This window comes from Monopterus albus, unplaced genomic scaffold (genome assembly GCF_001952655.1).
Source record: "Monopterus albus unplaced genomic scaffold, M_albus_1.0 scaffold290.1, whole genome shotgun sequence".
Classification (NCBI taxonomy): Eukaryota; Metazoa; Chordata; class Actinopteri; order Synbranchiformes; family Synbranchidae; genus Monopterus; species Monopterus albus.
In genome coordinates, this window is record NW_018128170.1 from 97,639 (window position 1) to 113,524 (window position 15,886).

Genomic DNA, 15,886 nt, shown 5'->3' on the forward strand with positions numbered 1-15,886 from the left:
AGGGTGTGCTAACTTTTTCCTCAGTTGGAATAGGCATTTTTGTAGAATTACATTTACAGAAGATCTTGAAAAGACTTTTCTTCAGTTTTACTTGTTTAGTTGTATTACTTTAATCTCTCTGTATTGTTAAAATTGAGATTAAATAACCATATATTAAAACATGTTACAAAATACACATGCTTTCAAAGGGTGTCCTACTTTTTTCACATGACTGTATAACAAGAAGCCCTTCCTGTCTCAAGGAGAGAGTAACTGGTCACAGATATATCTGCTCTGCAAAAAGGCTAATCACCACTGGTGTTTCACAGCGGACCAACACCACAGTAGTTACCTGACTGAGGCCTAAAAACGTGAGCATGGAGAGGAGAGGTGCTGCCAGAGCGAAGACCAGGAGATGTTTGCGGATGCGGTTCCTCTCAAGACCAGCATGCATCAGGAAAGAGACCAGGCCGAACGCTGCTGGGGCCTGCAGACAACAGTTCATATAATTTCACATTTACATTGTGCTGCAACTAGTTGCCATTTCAATTATCCCTGAATTTGAAGATTGTTTTCTTGATTAATCATCAATTTTAAAATGGCTTTATTGTCACACCGTCTAAAATTCAAAAATATATAGTTAAAAGCATCAAATAAGACGATGACAAGCATCTAAGTCTTACAAATGTGATGCTGGAACAAATGTGTGTTTGGTATTATTGCCACACATCAAATTGATTAATTAATTAGACTAGACAACACATTTTTAAAAAGGTTTGTTTCCTGGAAAAAAGACAACCCCATTCAAAATGAACACTGATCATTTCAGACTGCATCATGTAGGAAACATGACATTAACTTTTATTGCCTGTAATCTTTATAATACGTTCAACAAAGCTGTAGTTTGCACTCTGTGTCTGGTGCGTGTTGTTGCCGTGTTCATCAATATTCAGCCGCAGCGGTGGATTCCAGTTTCCCTGATGCTGTTTTTTCCATTGTGGCAAAGTCCTGATGAAACCTTCCACCATGTTCATCACTACACCAGATAAAAGTGTGAAGGCTGGAAGCGAATTGTCAATGGAGCATTACACTTCATCAGCAGCCAAAAATGTGTAAGATACACCCAGAAGCATTCAAGAAGCAAAGTCTTTGGCATCCAGTGTTACTGGTTTCAGCCGAGGAAGGTGACAAACACTGACTTACTGAAATCCATTAGAACCGCTATTACCTTGTGCAGCATGATGGCTACAAAGACAATGAGCTGAACGCTGGTCTGAGAGGTGGAGGCGGCAGCTCCTAGTGCCACTCCATCGGCTGGGGGCAAGAGAGGGTTCATGAGATTACAATAATACTCTGACATTAGTACATCAATAACAAACTGATGAGTACTGTAAATAAAGAGCGACTATTACTGCTTGGACACACTAATATAGGTTTTAATTTAAAAACACCAGTTCTCAGGCTCAATTCAAAAGGAGCGAGCTTAACTAGAGGTAGAAAAGAATCAAGTACACAGTAAGAAATCCAAACAGCGTGAACTGAAATAAATCTGATAAAAAGAAACAATTTGTGATTTAGACAAATGGACTTTAAATAAACATGTTACATAGGACCATCATCAGAATCGGTGAACCTACCAGCAGCGTGGACCACGAGGCCCAGGGTGGTGGTGATTTTAGAGGAGCTGACCCTGGCAGACTCTGGATCTAAACCACACAAAGCACAAAAGTAGATGAAAGTGAGAACACAACGACATCTCTACACCAAGTACAGCCTGAGAAATGTGTAGTATCAAGTTGGGGGACTTGATAAATAGTCTGTGGAACAGTAACTACTCCAAGCAGAATTACTGCTTTGCAGTTGTACAGTATGTCTCTGCCAACCAGTCAAATTCATAAGGTAATATAAGAGCTACAGCAGCAGAGGGATAGAAAACAAGGCACTCGGCGATTAAGAATAAAACAGGCAAGATATTCTCTATATAAATACAATAATAAAAACATAATTAAGTAAAAAGTCTAACTAATATCCATGGGAATGGAACAGATGTGTGGTCACTGACCTTTCACCACCAAAATCTAATCACTGACCTTCAGTGTTGTGCACATGAGAACTGCCTATCTGGTCCACGAGCAGCATAAAGACGAAGCCCAGGACCAGAGACACTCCGATGCAGGCGTGGAGCTCTTCGTGACTGTGTTCATGTTTCCCGCTGGCGCCAAGAGCTGCCTCGGTATCACTCTTCACCTCGGAGGCTTCCACAGCTCCAGCCTGACCGTGGCTGTGGTGTCTGCCTGCACACACAGGTCAGGAGGGAACAGACACAGGCAACAGCACTGTTAAATGGAAAACAGCTTAGCACACCGACATCATAAAGCACACACATACACAGGCTGTCTGTCATGTTAGCTAACCTTCAGCAAAAGGCATCATTTCAGTACATTTTAATGACTTGACAACGAGCTTTGAAAGACAAGTGTGGAGAACTGTGTGAGTCACAGCTGAACTCTGAACTCTGGCATTATCATAGCACTTCACAGAACTTCAGTCACTGTGGTGGGGCAAAAAAAAACAACCTACGTCTACACACCTGTGGCTGTTCGGTGTTTTGTTTCATGCTGGCTCTCTCTGGTAGAGAGTCGCTGTTCTCCACTGCGGCAGAACGTAGCACTAACAAACAACACAGCAGAGCACGCCGTTTTCCTTCCCCCTCCCCTTTAAGACACACGCCCCAGCTTCTGTTTTTACCAGAAACATTTATCCAGCAACGTCGGTCGGTAAATTCTGAAGTACTAAACAATATCTATTTAAAGCCCTGACCAGCCACTTTAATAGGAACACCTGTACGACTGTATGCAATTCAGGGCAACACTTCCACCTTAACATCTGTGTTTACGTACACTGGTTGAAGGTGGTGTTGTACTGGATTACATTATAGTCACAGGTGTTTCTGTATTTTTGCTCCCAGCCACTTCCTAATGTATGTTAGACGTTCTCTCTAGCTTTCCTACCTTAGAAAATGGCACATCATACATTGTCAGTGGACATAACAAACATGGCAAAACACCACAGTTTGAGTTCGTCTTAGAGGCCTGACACCTCTATGATCTTAATCCCATCAAATGCCTGCTGTCTCAAGCCCTCAGTCTGCTATTTATCACTGGGAGCTTGTGACAAAGTGGGTGAGAGCACTCCACGTGTCCCTAAGATAAGTCATGTATGTTTCTTAATGCTTTAACCTGTGTGTTAAATGTTTGATTGTATTTACTAGGTGGATATAGGATAAAGGAGGAGGTGGTTAATCACTTCCTCATTCTGTACGCTCTCTGATGTCACCAAGGATGTCATAGGGTTGATTGATACCAGGAGCTATTTAATCAGCTGAGGTGGAGCAGCTGGGGGTGTGGCAGTCTAAGTGTAGCAGTGTGCACGTGCCTGTAAGTTGTGTTGAGTTATTTTGAGTTGAGTTTTCTTAAGTTATGCGAAGTTAACCATTTAGTTTGTTTAGTGATTTTGTTTTGGCATGTGTACTTTGCTGGCACTTGTTTAAAATAAATTATTGATTTGAGAAAACCTGATGTATTTTTCCCCCAAGTCGCCTGTGATTGCGGCGCGTATACATGCCGGGGCCCTCGGCTCCAAACAAGTTTTCTTGTATGTGTCACAATGACAATAAAATAAAGCTTCTTCTTCTTTCTCTGGCGTCACCTTCATTCTAGCCCGCTTTAAGTAGGATTCAGTTTGTCCGATAGCCTTCTGGTACATGGTGCTGTGGTGACGGTAGTTGTCATGTCATCCATGTATGCTCTTATGGGTGGTAACTATTGCCCTGACAGAAGCCCCACTCCTCCTGCAACCCATCTAGAAGCCCTAATAACAACCTCCGTTGCCTTTTTCTGACTTGAACTTCATGCCATGCTTGCACCCTCCAAGAGTCCAGAAAAACCTGCTATTCCAGCTTTCTGCACTGAAGTGTCAATGTACCTATTCTTTACACTACAGTGAAGAAAATCTTGCCTTCTACATTCAAAAGGCAAATATACCCCAACTTCAACTGAGTCTGTGTCCTTAGGGATAAAAAAAAATCCCTCCTGCTCTTCTCAATGACTGAGAAATGAGCTGGTTCTTCCATGCTACTCTTATAAGCCTCCACAAAAACCTCAACACGTCTGGAGCGTACTTGTATAGCTTATAGGGCGCGCCATTAGGCCCAGGAGCTGATCCTGCTCTTGCTCACCCAACTACCATTTCCACTTCTCTCACTGTTGGTGCTTTGGTGTTTGTAGGCTGTTCTCCTACCCCTGTGGGGGGGGGGCAGACCTAGCTTCCTGTCCCTATCTTTATCTGCATGTATCTTTTCTATGTAAGCCTCTCGCTCTCTACTTTCAAGGTGCCACTTTCCTCCTCATTAAAAAGTGCCTTGGTGAACTTATATGGATCCCTATAAAAACCTGCCCTAGCGCGTTACTTTTTCCGTCTAGCTTTTCTAAGCCCTTCAGCTCTCCTTAGATTTGCCAATGTAGATTTCAGGTCATTTTGCAACATATTCATGCCCCCTCTCTCACTTTGTTGCTTTTCTCCACTGCTTTCTAAGTTGTCTTTGTTCTCAAACAAGCCTATCAATCCGCTGCTACTACCTTGACTTTACCATCTATACTGCTGCTTTATTTCTACTTGTGTAAACTCCAAAACTTGGCACTCTGTAGTCATAAATTACATCTCCCATTTTTTCTAGCATCTTCTCAACTGTCCCTTGCAATGCTTCAAGAGCATCTACCAGATCTGAATTAACTGTGTAAATATGGCCCTCTCACTAGTCCTAGGCCAATTTACTTTGGGTTTTTACCCTATGCCCTTCTCTTTCTTTGGCTGCCTACTCTCACCACTCTCCTGTTTGGTGCTACGTTCTGCTTCCTCCTCACAGTTAGGGAGTCATCCTGCACTGTCATCCTAGAAGAGACCACTCCCATCAGGTTTTTCCTTTCATTTGTCACGCATGTGTAGGTGAGGTTGTGCCACAAAGTTGCATTTTATAAACTCATAGCGTTTATCAAACTTAGTTGCCACTCTAGTAACAAACAAAAGAAAACTTTCTCCAATTTAAGCTGGTTTCAATGTAATAAAATGCCAGACAGGCTTGTCTAAATCTAAAGGACTTGAGAACATTTCTGGTTACTCTTTAACACTCAAAAACCACTGGTTTGGTGAACTCTACCTTCAAGGATTTCTTCATAAAGTGCGTGGACCCCTTCAGGAATAATAACAGCGAGTGCAGTCCCACAAAGCAGCCCTGCTCCCAGCACAGTGACCAGCTTCAGCTTCTCCTGCAGACACATAAATATGTAAGTTTATCAGAAAGGCAGGCTTTATTATTGGGCCGACTCCTGATTCACTGGAAACGGTATTTGGAAAAAACAACTAGAAAGAGAGTACAGATCATAATTCATAGTTTGAAGATCATCCTCTGTTTAGTGTTTTTAATGATCTAAATGTGACGAGTGAGCGGTTGAGGATGCCAGTGTTTCATGTAATGCTTTGGAGCTTCATTTGTACCGACAGCTGTGAAATTTCTGAACATGTGACTGATATACTGTACGTTATCTAAAGATTGTTGACTTGTATCATAATCAAATGGACTGAAGGGTGCAAGTGGACCAATTTCTGAATTGAACTCCACTATGTCCTTGGATTTGCTTTGTTGGGCGCTTTCCTCCCCCTCTTCTTTGTTTTTTTTTGTTGTTGTTGTTGGTGTTATAGTCTGCTGTGTAAACGGTGACCAAACATTTTTTATAAAGCTTTTGTCTATTGAGTCACATTGTTTTAACCCTTGCTGATTATCTGATAACCAAACAGAGTTTATGATGCAATCATTTGTTCTGATTAAAGCAACTGGAGAAGATCAACCTTTTTTGGACATTTGGAAATGTGGGTATTGACAAGTGACAAGATAGCTATAGTCCAAACTTTCAGAATGCGGTTGTACAAAGTTTTATGCTAGAAACTTACCTCTGAAAAGTTGACAGCTAAAGGTATTGTCCCGGCCACATAACATCCCACCAACATCGCTAAAGACAGCAGGCTGATCGAGCTAAAATCGTCCATAACTGCACTTCTCTCTTCGGCTAATGTACCACCAAGCGAAACCATCAAAACCAACGTCTACTAACAATTTTAACACAGACTTTTTACTTGTGCTCGTCAAGTTAAATGGCACAACCCCGAACGGCAGCCGTTAGTATAAACAAACGTCACGTCTCTCTTTTGGTTCACTTAGCTAACAAAACATCCACGTTAACTACACAGAAAACAGTGCAGCCTTTGGCCTCGCTAGCGTTAGCAAATCTATGCTAACTAGCTTCGTCAATTATCCGGCTCTTAAAATTAACAAATACAGAACTCTGACAGGTTAACTTTCACGTCCAAACAACTGACAACCCGCATCGTGTCTTCAAGATTTAACTGACAAAATAATATTACAACTTCCCGACTTGATCAGCGGCTAACAGAGCATCCTCCGGTTTGATGCCGTTGAAAAGTACTTCCGGGTCAAAGTTCATCCCTCGACCTGCCACGTTTCTGCGAAACTCAGTGGAAGAGAAACGAAGTTTTCCACTTTAAAGTTGAGCTAAAAGTAATAAAGACAGGAATACACAAGACAAAAGGACGGTGTGGCCAAGCATTACATAGAACATATTCGCGTCATGAAGTGTGTAAATCCAGCGTATCAGTTCCTTTATATGTATAATAAATAAAATGTTTAAAATGTACATTTACTATATACATATAGTCCAGAATGTCTCTCGCCGTTATTCCAAATAGGGCACTTATAGGAGGAAAATCATTTGTAAACGAGAGACCACATCCATCCCATCTGTTTGGAAGTCCACATCTGGACATTTGATCTTTGGAGAGCAAGTATTGTTCTAAAAAAACAAATTGTCATTTTGAAAGACAAAGCTTTATGTATTTTGGAGAATTTAAAAGGAGGACAGAGAAATAACAGTTTCTCAAGCATTACTGCATTTATAAACAGCCAAATAAAAAGAAAGAAAACAGATAACACATCAAGCAAGACACTATTTTCTTTAAAAAGAAAAATGTATATTTATTAGTTCACACGTAAATATGGCCCTCTCACTAGTCCTAGGCCAATTTACTTTGGGTTTTTACCCTATGCCCTTCTCTTTCTTTGGCTGCCTACTCTCACCACTCTCCTGTTTGGTGCTACGTTCTGCTTCCTCCTCACAGTTAGGGAGTCATCCTGCACTGTCATCCTAGAAGAGACCACTCCCATCAGGTTTTTCCTTTCATTTGTCACGCATGTGTAGGTGAGGTTGTGCCACAAAGTTGCATTTTATAAACTCATAGCGTTTATCAAACTTAGTTGCCACTCTAGTAACAAACAAAAGAAAACTTTCTCCAATTTAAGCTGGTTTCAATGTAATAAAATGCCAGACAGGCTTGTCTAAATCTAAAGGACTTGAGAACATTTCTGGTTACTCTTTAACACTCAAAAACCACTGGTTTGGTGAACTCTACCTTCAAGGATTTCTTCATAAAGTGCGTGGACCCCTTCAGGAATAATAACAGCGAGTGCAGTCCCACAAAGCAGCCCTGCTCCCAGCACAGTGACCAGCTTCAGCTTCTCCTGCAGACACATAAATATGTAAGTTTATCAGAAAGGCAGGCTTTATTATTGGGCCGACTCCTGATTCACTGGAAACGGTATTTGGAAAAAACAACTAGAAAGAGAGTACAGATCATAATTCATAGTTTGAAGATCATCCTCTGTTTAGTGTTTTTAATGATCTAAATGTGACGAGTGAGCGGTTGAGGATGCCAGTGTTTCATGTAATGCTTTGGAGCTTCATTTGTACCGACAGCTGTGAAATTTCTGAACATGTGACTGATATACTGTACGTTATCTAAAGATTGTTGACTTGTATCATAATCAAATGGACTGAAGGGTGCAAGTGGACCAATTTCTGAATTGAACTCCACTATGTCCTTGGATTTGCTTTGTTGGGCGCTTTCCTCCCCCTCTTCTTTGTTTTTTTTTTGTTGTTGTTGGTGGTGTTATAGTCTGCTGTGTAAACGGTGACCAAACATTTTTTATAAAGCTTTTGTCTATTGAGTCACATTGTTTTAACCCTTGCTGATTATCTGATAACCAAACAGAGTTTATGATGCAATCATTTGTTCTGATTAAAGCAACTGGAGAAGATCAACCTTTTTTGGACATTTGGAAATGTGGGTATTGACAAGTGACAAGATAGCTATAGTCCAAACTTTCAGAATGCGGTTGTACAAAGTTTTATGCTAGAAACTTACCTCTGAAAAGTTGACAGCTAAAGGTATTGTCCCGGCCACATAACATCCCACCAACATCGCTAAAGACAGCAGGCTGATCGAGCTAAAATCGTCCATAACTGCACTTCTCTCTTCGGCTAATGTACCACCAAGCGAAACCATCAAAACCAACGTCTACTAACAATTTTAACACAGACTTTTTACTTGTGCTCGTCAAGTTAAATGGCACAACCCCGAACGGCAGCCGTTAGTATAAACAAACGTCACGTCTCTCTTTTGGTTCACTTAGCTAACAAAACATCCACGTTAACTACACAGAAAACAGTGCAGCCTTTGGCCTCGCTAGCGTTAGCAAATCTATGCTAACTAGCTTCGTCAATTATCCGGCTCTTAAAATTAACAAATACAGAACTCTGACAGGTTAACTTTCACGTCCAAACAACTGACAACCCGCATCGTGTCTTCAAGATTTAACTGACAAAATAATATTACAACTTCCCGACTTGATCAGCGGCTAACAGAGCATCCTCCGGTTTGATGCCGTTGAAAAGTACTTCCGGGTCAAAGTTCATCCCTCGACCTGCCACGTTTCTGCGAAACTCAGTGGAAGAGAAACGAAGTTTTCCACTTTAAAGTTGAGCTAAAAGTAATAAAGACAGGAATACACAAGACAAAAGGACGGTGTGGCCAAGCATTACATAGAACATATTCGCGTCATGAAGTGTGTAAATCCAGCGTATCAGTTCCTTTATATGTATAATAAATAAAATGTTTAAAATGTACATTTACTATATACATATAGTCCAGAATGTCTCTCGCCGTTATTCCAAATAGGGCACTTATAGGAGGAAAATCATTTGTAAACGAGAGACCACATCCATCCCATCTGTTTGGAAGTCCACATCTGGACATTTGATCTTTGGAGAGCAAGTATTGTTCTAAAAAAACAAATTGTCATTTTGAAAGACAAAGCTTTATGTATTTTGGAGAATTTAAAAGGAGGACAGAGAAATAACAGTTTCTCAAGCATTACTGCATTTATAAACAGCCAAATAAAAAGAAAGAAAACAGATAACACATCAAGCAAGACACTATTTTCTTTAAAAAGAAAAATGTATATTTATTAGTTCACACAACGGAAGTGTCAACATGACAACTGTAAGTCAAAGCAGAATATAGATTGGTGATTTGCAACTTTGTCTTTTGCCTCAACAGCATCAACAAAGGAAAAAGAATACAACTGACATTTTATCATGCAGTGTGTTTGTGCAAACATTTCTGTTCACAGCTCAGACCTCCCCTCCCAAACACTCGCTCATACAAGGCAGGAGCTCCTTGCTGGAGGAATGGAGGGGCATATGTTTACAGGTCTGCTGGACCAGAAAACTGCAGGTAGCAGAGCTGAGAAAGTCAGAGCAGTCTTTACTTCACCAGTCCAATCTTTTTGGCTTCTGTTTCATATATCAACAGCCTCCACATTTTCACAATGAAGACTTCTGCTTCTTCATCGAGGACCTAAACACAAAGGGGTTTGGTAGAAAAGGTATATAACCAACAGTTCAGTAAATATATGCAACTAAAATGTCTTCTTACATGAACATAATGCAATTATATATGTGGGTTACAGCACCATCTAATAGTAATTTTCATGATTGTAACCAAGTTTTGTCTGTGAAATGTCATAAAATAGTGAAAAATGAACCAAAACAATATTCAGTTTACTGTCGTACATTATATGACAACACATCAAACCTGCATATTTGAGGTTATACTTTCTGGCATGTACTATTTATTTGATATCACCTGGGGACTTTTAAGTGCAATCAAATGTCCCCAGACAAGAAATAGCGATGAAAGTGGTCACATCAGGTTCAAATACCAACTTAAGGCAGTTTCAACTTACCATAGCGACATCATCAAGAATACCTTGAGGTGTACTATGTGCCATCACCTGGGGAGAAAATACTGTTACTTCAAGCAAAATGCCCAGCATCACAAACTTCAAGACAAGCTGCTTAGTCTAAAACAGAAACAATCACTGACCTTTGAACAGACAAAATCAACTAGAGTGGGCTCCTCTTCACCGATATATTCAATAATCTTCTTATTGATCCATGGTCTAATGCGGCGATCCATCAGAATCTACAGAAAGAACAACCTGTGACTTCATTTTCAACTGCTGATCATGGAATGTCGGCAAATAAGCACTTATAAATTGTTTAATGTAGACAAAGAACAACAGGGCAGAATTTTTAAAAGCACCACTCTACACTGTCTGGACCTTTAGAACAACCAACAGATACTACTGTACATTTAATAAAACACAAATCCAAACTGCCAGAGGCTGTTTACCGAATCAACCATGGTCCAGTCCAGAGGGTAGGAGAAGAGCTCAGGCCTGGCAGTGGGAATCTTCTCAATGAGGCTCTTTATGTTCTTACGTTTCTCCTCTGAGTTGATGCTGCCTTTGGCCCCTGAAATTTCTGCCCCATCCAGCCCCAGACTCTTATCGTCATCACCATAGTCCAGTGGAACCAGTTTCCTTTTACGAGGCTGCTCATCAGCCTCCTCGTCATCAAATTTGTTGAAAACACTGTCTACGGTCACCAGCTTCTTTCGCTTTCCTGCACTGAGCTGGCTGGGACTGTTGGTGGCACCTGGAACAGAAAAACAGGAGAACACCAATTAAACCCAACACAAAGAATCACATTACAGAAACAGATCCCCCCGTGTCCTTGGTTTGCTACTGAACTCACCCAGCTTCAGACTGAGACCAATTTTGGGCCGGTGCTCCTCTAGAGGTTGGACCTCAGGAGTGTTCTCGCCTGGAATGATGATGCCGCAGGGAGATTCATTACCGGGTGTGTTGGGAGTCGCATTTCCGCTGGCCGAGGACACTGAGGGAGCAGTAGTGATTGGTCGCATAACGGGTTTGAGTTGTGGCTTAGCTTCTTGTGAGTCCTCGCCATGGTGGTAGTCATCCTCCTGTCCTTCCTCCACATCTTCATCTGAATGCTGTTGGGGACTTCGAGGTGTTGGCTCCACGGGCCTTCCTGAGCCCCTCTTCTCCCGATCCTTGTGAGTCTTCTCCTGGTTCACATCCTCCTCGGGTTCAAGCTTCAGAGGGGGCTGCTGTCTGCGCGCTGCCTCTTCTTCCATCTATATAAATATACTTGACATGTTAACAATGACTTTGCATTCTGCACTTTAATTTATATCTATCAGCAATTAATATTTGAACAGATGCATCCTTACAGGTTCAACACCAAAAGGAAGACAGAAAACATGCAAACTCCAACTTTACTGTATGTAGCTGGATTTCAACAAAACAATCACACACACATTGATTCCACCACTAATCTCAGATGGACTCACCCTCTGCAGCTCAGCATCAGGGTCAGGGTGGCCCTCAGCCAGAAGCCTCTGTCTGATCTCCTCCAGCTCCTCCTTCTCTCTCTTTCGGTCTCGCTCATCCAATTCTATTTCCTTTTCACGGTCACGAAGTCGCTTCTGCAAAGCGCTCCCCCTGCATATGAGAATTACAAACACTGAATTTGTGTCAAACACAAACCAAAGTGTGCCTCATACTTCTAAATGCGCATAAAGACATTCACCTGTAGTATTTAGGGTCATCTCTGTCATCGTCGTAATCTTCAAGGAATTCTTTCAGCCTTTTGGCTTCTTTCATCTGAATTTGAACACAGCAATAATTATTGTATCTACATAAACCCAGAAAGTCATCCTCCCATATCTGACATTCTAAACTGCCTAAAACCAATGGCATAAACCGCTTGCTAACACATGGATCTGGCGTAGTATGCATCTATGTGTACCATTTCACGACGCCGCTCATCCTCCCTCTCTGTTTCTTTGCTATAGTCACGAGCCTTCTTCCTCTCCCGGATCTCCCAGTTTTTAAGACGCTTTAAGAACACAGGAAAAAAAAATTCAACCAACACTGAGTCGGACACAAACAGCCCATTAAATTCATTTTTATGTGAAACAATTTAAACTTATTTTGAATCAATGAAAATAAAAATGACAGGAGAGATAATACACATACTTCTTGGTAAGCTGCCTCTTTGTCTCGAAGCCTCCTCTCTAGTCTTCTCCGTTCGTAGATGTCTTCCTCATCTTCTTCACGGTCTCTTTTTTTATCCTCCCTTGTCGTCTCTCTGCATAAGACACATTATTGGTGTTAGGGTGGTTTAAATATTACATTACAGTTGAAAAAAGTTATATATATATATACACACAAGTGGCAAAAAATGCCATATTTAGTCACCGTTTCACTGACATTTGCATGGTACATGGTGTCATTACATCAGAGTTAACTGAACTGCCTATTTCTAGCATCGAAACAAAAACCCACAAACTTCAGGGCGAGGGCAGAACTGGTCAAACTGTCAGGTAATCAGGTTTCTCATCACTGACCTCGATCTGCTGCGGCCTTCATTAATGTCTTGGCTCCTTTCCCGCTCCCTCTCTCGCTCTTTTGTCCTCTCCCGTTCACGATCTCTCTCGCGTTCACGATCTCGATCACGGTCTCTTTCCCGCTCCTTGTCCCTCTCTCTCTCCCTTTCCTTCTCTTTCTCGCGGTCGCGTCGTTCCCTCTCACGCTCCCGCTCTTTGTCCCTCTCTTTCCTTTCCCTCTCCAGCTCCAGTCGCTCCTTTTCTTTCTTTCCTTTTTCCTCCTCCAGTTTCTGCAGGAGCCCAACAGGAAGAAAAGAGAGAATGTGTTACTGGATTCAAAACACTAAAAAGCCCACCAAACTTAAATATAAACAGATTCTCAGCACAAGATACTGAAAAATGATTTAGACACCCTGGGCCAGGTATGTTCACATACTGCCATGACTCAATGCCTTGGAGAGGTTGGCTGCTGCAAGTGAGGAGGTCTTCTTAGCTCGGACACTTAAGATTGGTCTGCTGCTCGAGAAGGTTTCATGTAAATGTTGCTCAATTCTGGACACACTAAAACATAAAACCATAAACTGCAGTTCATCCTTGAAAGATGCCTAAAAATAAAGCTAATCTGTGCTTATATGATGGGTTGCAGCAGGAGTGGAAGTAAAAACTATGCTCCAGTTGAACTTTTCTGGTGTTCTGTCAGCACTTTTTAACTCTAGATATTGATTACAGCATTTTTATTTGATCAGTGATGAAATCATTTCCTGTCCTAGCCCTAGCCTTCACCACATACGCTATTATTGAATGATTTCTTTTCAGATTTGTAAAAGGTCAGCTCGTCATCTGCAGCTACTTCATGATCTATGTTGATCTGAGATTATGCTCTGGTTTAATAATTTGCCATTCCAATAAAAACTCTGTTGTAGCATTGTGAAGCCCATTACACTGCAGAAGAGATAAGCTTTAAATGATACCTTTAGTTACTGGGTTTAATTAGAAACTTGGGCTTTTTAGGCTACAAACACCTCAAGGCAATATAAAGCACAGGCTAACAAGTTCATTAAGATTTAACTATACGTTTAAGATGATTATATAATGACTTGGTTTGGTCTCATCTCAGTAACTAGTGAATTTAAACCAGCCCACAGCTTAACATGGCACACGGCCCAACTAAATGAATTACACAATCAGCTCCCATGGTCATCTGAAATGCAGGGGAGAATGCCAGTGCAAGGCCTCCCCTGCAGCAGTGTGGGAGTTCAGTTTACAGTCGGGTGACAAAACCAGAATCTGAGACTACAGGACAATTTTATATTTAAATTGTGACTTTCTATGGTTGGTATCATATATTTGCACATAAAAACTTTGTATTATATTTAAAGCATTAAAAATGATTTGTAGATTTAAAGAGGTTGAGGATACAACTAATAAGGTGGGTAGGAAAAATATATTCAGTCAGAGATTGTGTGTAGCACTGAATACCACAAGAAACTCCTTCAAGAATTAAAAACAAACTCTATATAAGAAAAACCCAAATTTAATTATAAAAACATTTAAACAAGCCTATCTGGAATGTAATCTGGTTTAAAAAAAAAAAACACCCAAAAAGTGGCATTTTCTACAGACTGGGAGCTACTGATGTGCAACTTACAGGTGAAGAACTACGGTTTCAGCGCTTCTCTGCCCCTACACATCTTACAGGTTAGGTGTTGGAGGAAAAGCAGGTCAAGTGTAAAGTCAAAATTACCAGGAAAAACATCCAAACGACACCTGTGAAGCAGTTTATCTGATTACAGTTTATACACCTAAAGGCACATCAACAACAACTGGTTTTGAAACTCATGGCTGAAGCCAATCAGACACTGTTATTCCATTTTGCCACAAGGAAATTAGTGAAGCAGTCTTACCTGCAGGTCGTCTTCTAGTCCTCTCTGGCATCCCCAACCCAATAAATCATATACAAAGTGCAACAGAGTCTGACACACAATTCAAACTGCCCTCTGCCTGAGTTAACAAATGTCACTAACAGCTGGTAAGTGTTCAGTGCTGCACATCTAGACTAGTTTACAATTTGCAAATAAAATGGTTTAAAATGTGGGTGTGATGGCTGTTGGCTGATAAACAAAAATAAAAAGTTAGAAAGGATGAAAGAGGCCCAAACTACGCGTCGTAAGACTTGATTCAATCAGCATTAACAGTAAGCATTTTTTTATCCCGCCGGTAGAGAGGGGTTTAACACAACTGTACAGTCCACAAGGTATCTGATAGTGAGTTGGTTTATTCTCTAGCTCTTGTTGTTCTGTCTAACGTTGTAACCTCTACTCATCCTAGAACTTACCTCGTGCAAATTTTTCACCATGGAAACATCTACACTTGCTATGTATTTATTTAGTTAACTAAATCAATTTTGAAAACCTCCCAAGAGGTGAGTTATATTTCAGTTTAATACCTATTAGCAGTAGTTGCTTCCATCCCACTAAAGACAATACTTTATGACACTTATCTGTGGTGTTCTGGCATCTGCTATCATGGTTTTTAAATCACATCCTTAAAATACTAAGGGTTTTTTTTTTTTTGAGGATTTAGTAGTAATTAATTAGTCGCTTTGGAACTGTACTTCTTTAAAACGGCTCATATATAAAAGCTGTCAATGTTGCTAATTTGTGTTCGTCTTAGCATGATGCACCTCTGGAGCAGTGTTTCAAATTGTCATTATGATTTCAGAGGTAAAGTCCAGTTCTATGAGGCATTTGTTTGTCCTGCCCTCTGCAGTAGTTAAATAATCCTGCAGCTTTGTCCTTTTCACTCACATTCACACTCATATTGAATTTCTTTCCCTGTTGCTCTATTAATTAACTAAGAAATGAGGGTGGAGTCCAAGACAGAATAGAATACACTGCGTAATACACTTGATACCATTGTCCCTCTGAAAAAGAATTTAGTGAAACAGAGGAGGCTAGCCCCGTGGTACAGCTCGCAGCTCCGCTCCCTAAAGCAGGCATCACGAAAAATGGAAAGGAGGTGGCGCTCCACTAAGTCAGAAGAGTTTTTCATAGCCTGGAAAGATAGTTTAATAACATATAAGAAAGCCCTTCATAGTGCCAGAACCACATTTTATTCATCACTGATTGAGGAAAATAAGAACAACCCCAGGTTTCTTTTCAGCACTGTAGCCAGGCTGACAAAG

The 15,886-nt window shown here is 40.9% G+C and overlaps 2 protein-coding genes across 5 annotated transcripts in view; both read right to left on the reverse strand.

Moving 5' to 3' along the window:
- The window catches only part of slc39a9 (solute carrier family 39 member 9), a 12,447-nt gene extending 3,569 nt beyond the window's left edge, over positions 1-8,878 (reverse strand). Inside the window, exons 1-6 of one of the 2 annotated variants that reach the window (XM_020622857.1) lie at positions 8,311-8,878; positions 7,519-7,627; positions 2,070-2,273; positions 1,617-1,685; positions 1,208-1,293; positions 332-466 (exon numbers count right to left, since the gene is read on the reverse strand). In XM_020622857.1, the coding sequence (XP_020478513.1) occupies positions 332-466; positions 1,208-1,293; positions 1,617-1,685; positions 2,070-2,273; positions 7,519-7,627; positions 8,311-8,451 (744 nt within the window). In that variant the 5' untranslated portion in view covers positions 8,452-8,878. Of the gene's footprint in view, positions 1-331; positions 467-1,207; positions 1,294-1,616; positions 1,686-2,069; positions 2,274-5,194; positions 5,304-5,985; positions 6,554-7,518; positions 7,628-8,310 lie in introns of those variants that run through there. The other variant, XM_020622856.1, reaches the window with a different exon arrangement.
- A 510-nt stretch (positions 8,879-9,388) lies between these two features.
- The window catches only part of rbm25a (RNA binding motif protein 25a), a 12,498-nt gene continuing 6,000 nt past the window's right edge, over positions 9,389-15,886 (reverse strand). For all 3 annotated transcript variants that reach the window (XM_020622868.1, XM_020622867.1, XM_020622869.1), the window contains exons 9-18: positions 12,724-12,992; positions 12,353-12,464; positions 12,123-12,212; positions 11,904-11,977; positions 11,665-11,815; positions 11,046-11,448; positions 10,642-10,946; positions 10,333-10,431; positions 10,193-10,240; positions 9,389-9,804 (exon numbers count right to left, since the gene is read on the reverse strand). In XM_020622868.1, the coding sequence (XP_020478524.1) occupies positions 9,712-9,804; positions 10,193-10,240; positions 10,333-10,431; positions 10,642-10,946; positions 11,046-11,448; positions 11,665-11,815; positions 11,904-11,977; positions 12,123-12,212; positions 12,353-12,464; positions 12,724-12,992 (1,644 nt within the window). In that variant the 3' untranslated portion in view covers positions 9,389-9,711. The remainder of the gene's footprint in view (positions 9,805-10,192; positions 10,241-10,332; positions 10,432-10,641; positions 10,947-11,045; positions 11,449-11,664; positions 11,816-11,903; positions 11,978-12,122; positions 12,213-12,352; positions 12,465-12,723; positions 12,993-15,886) is intronic.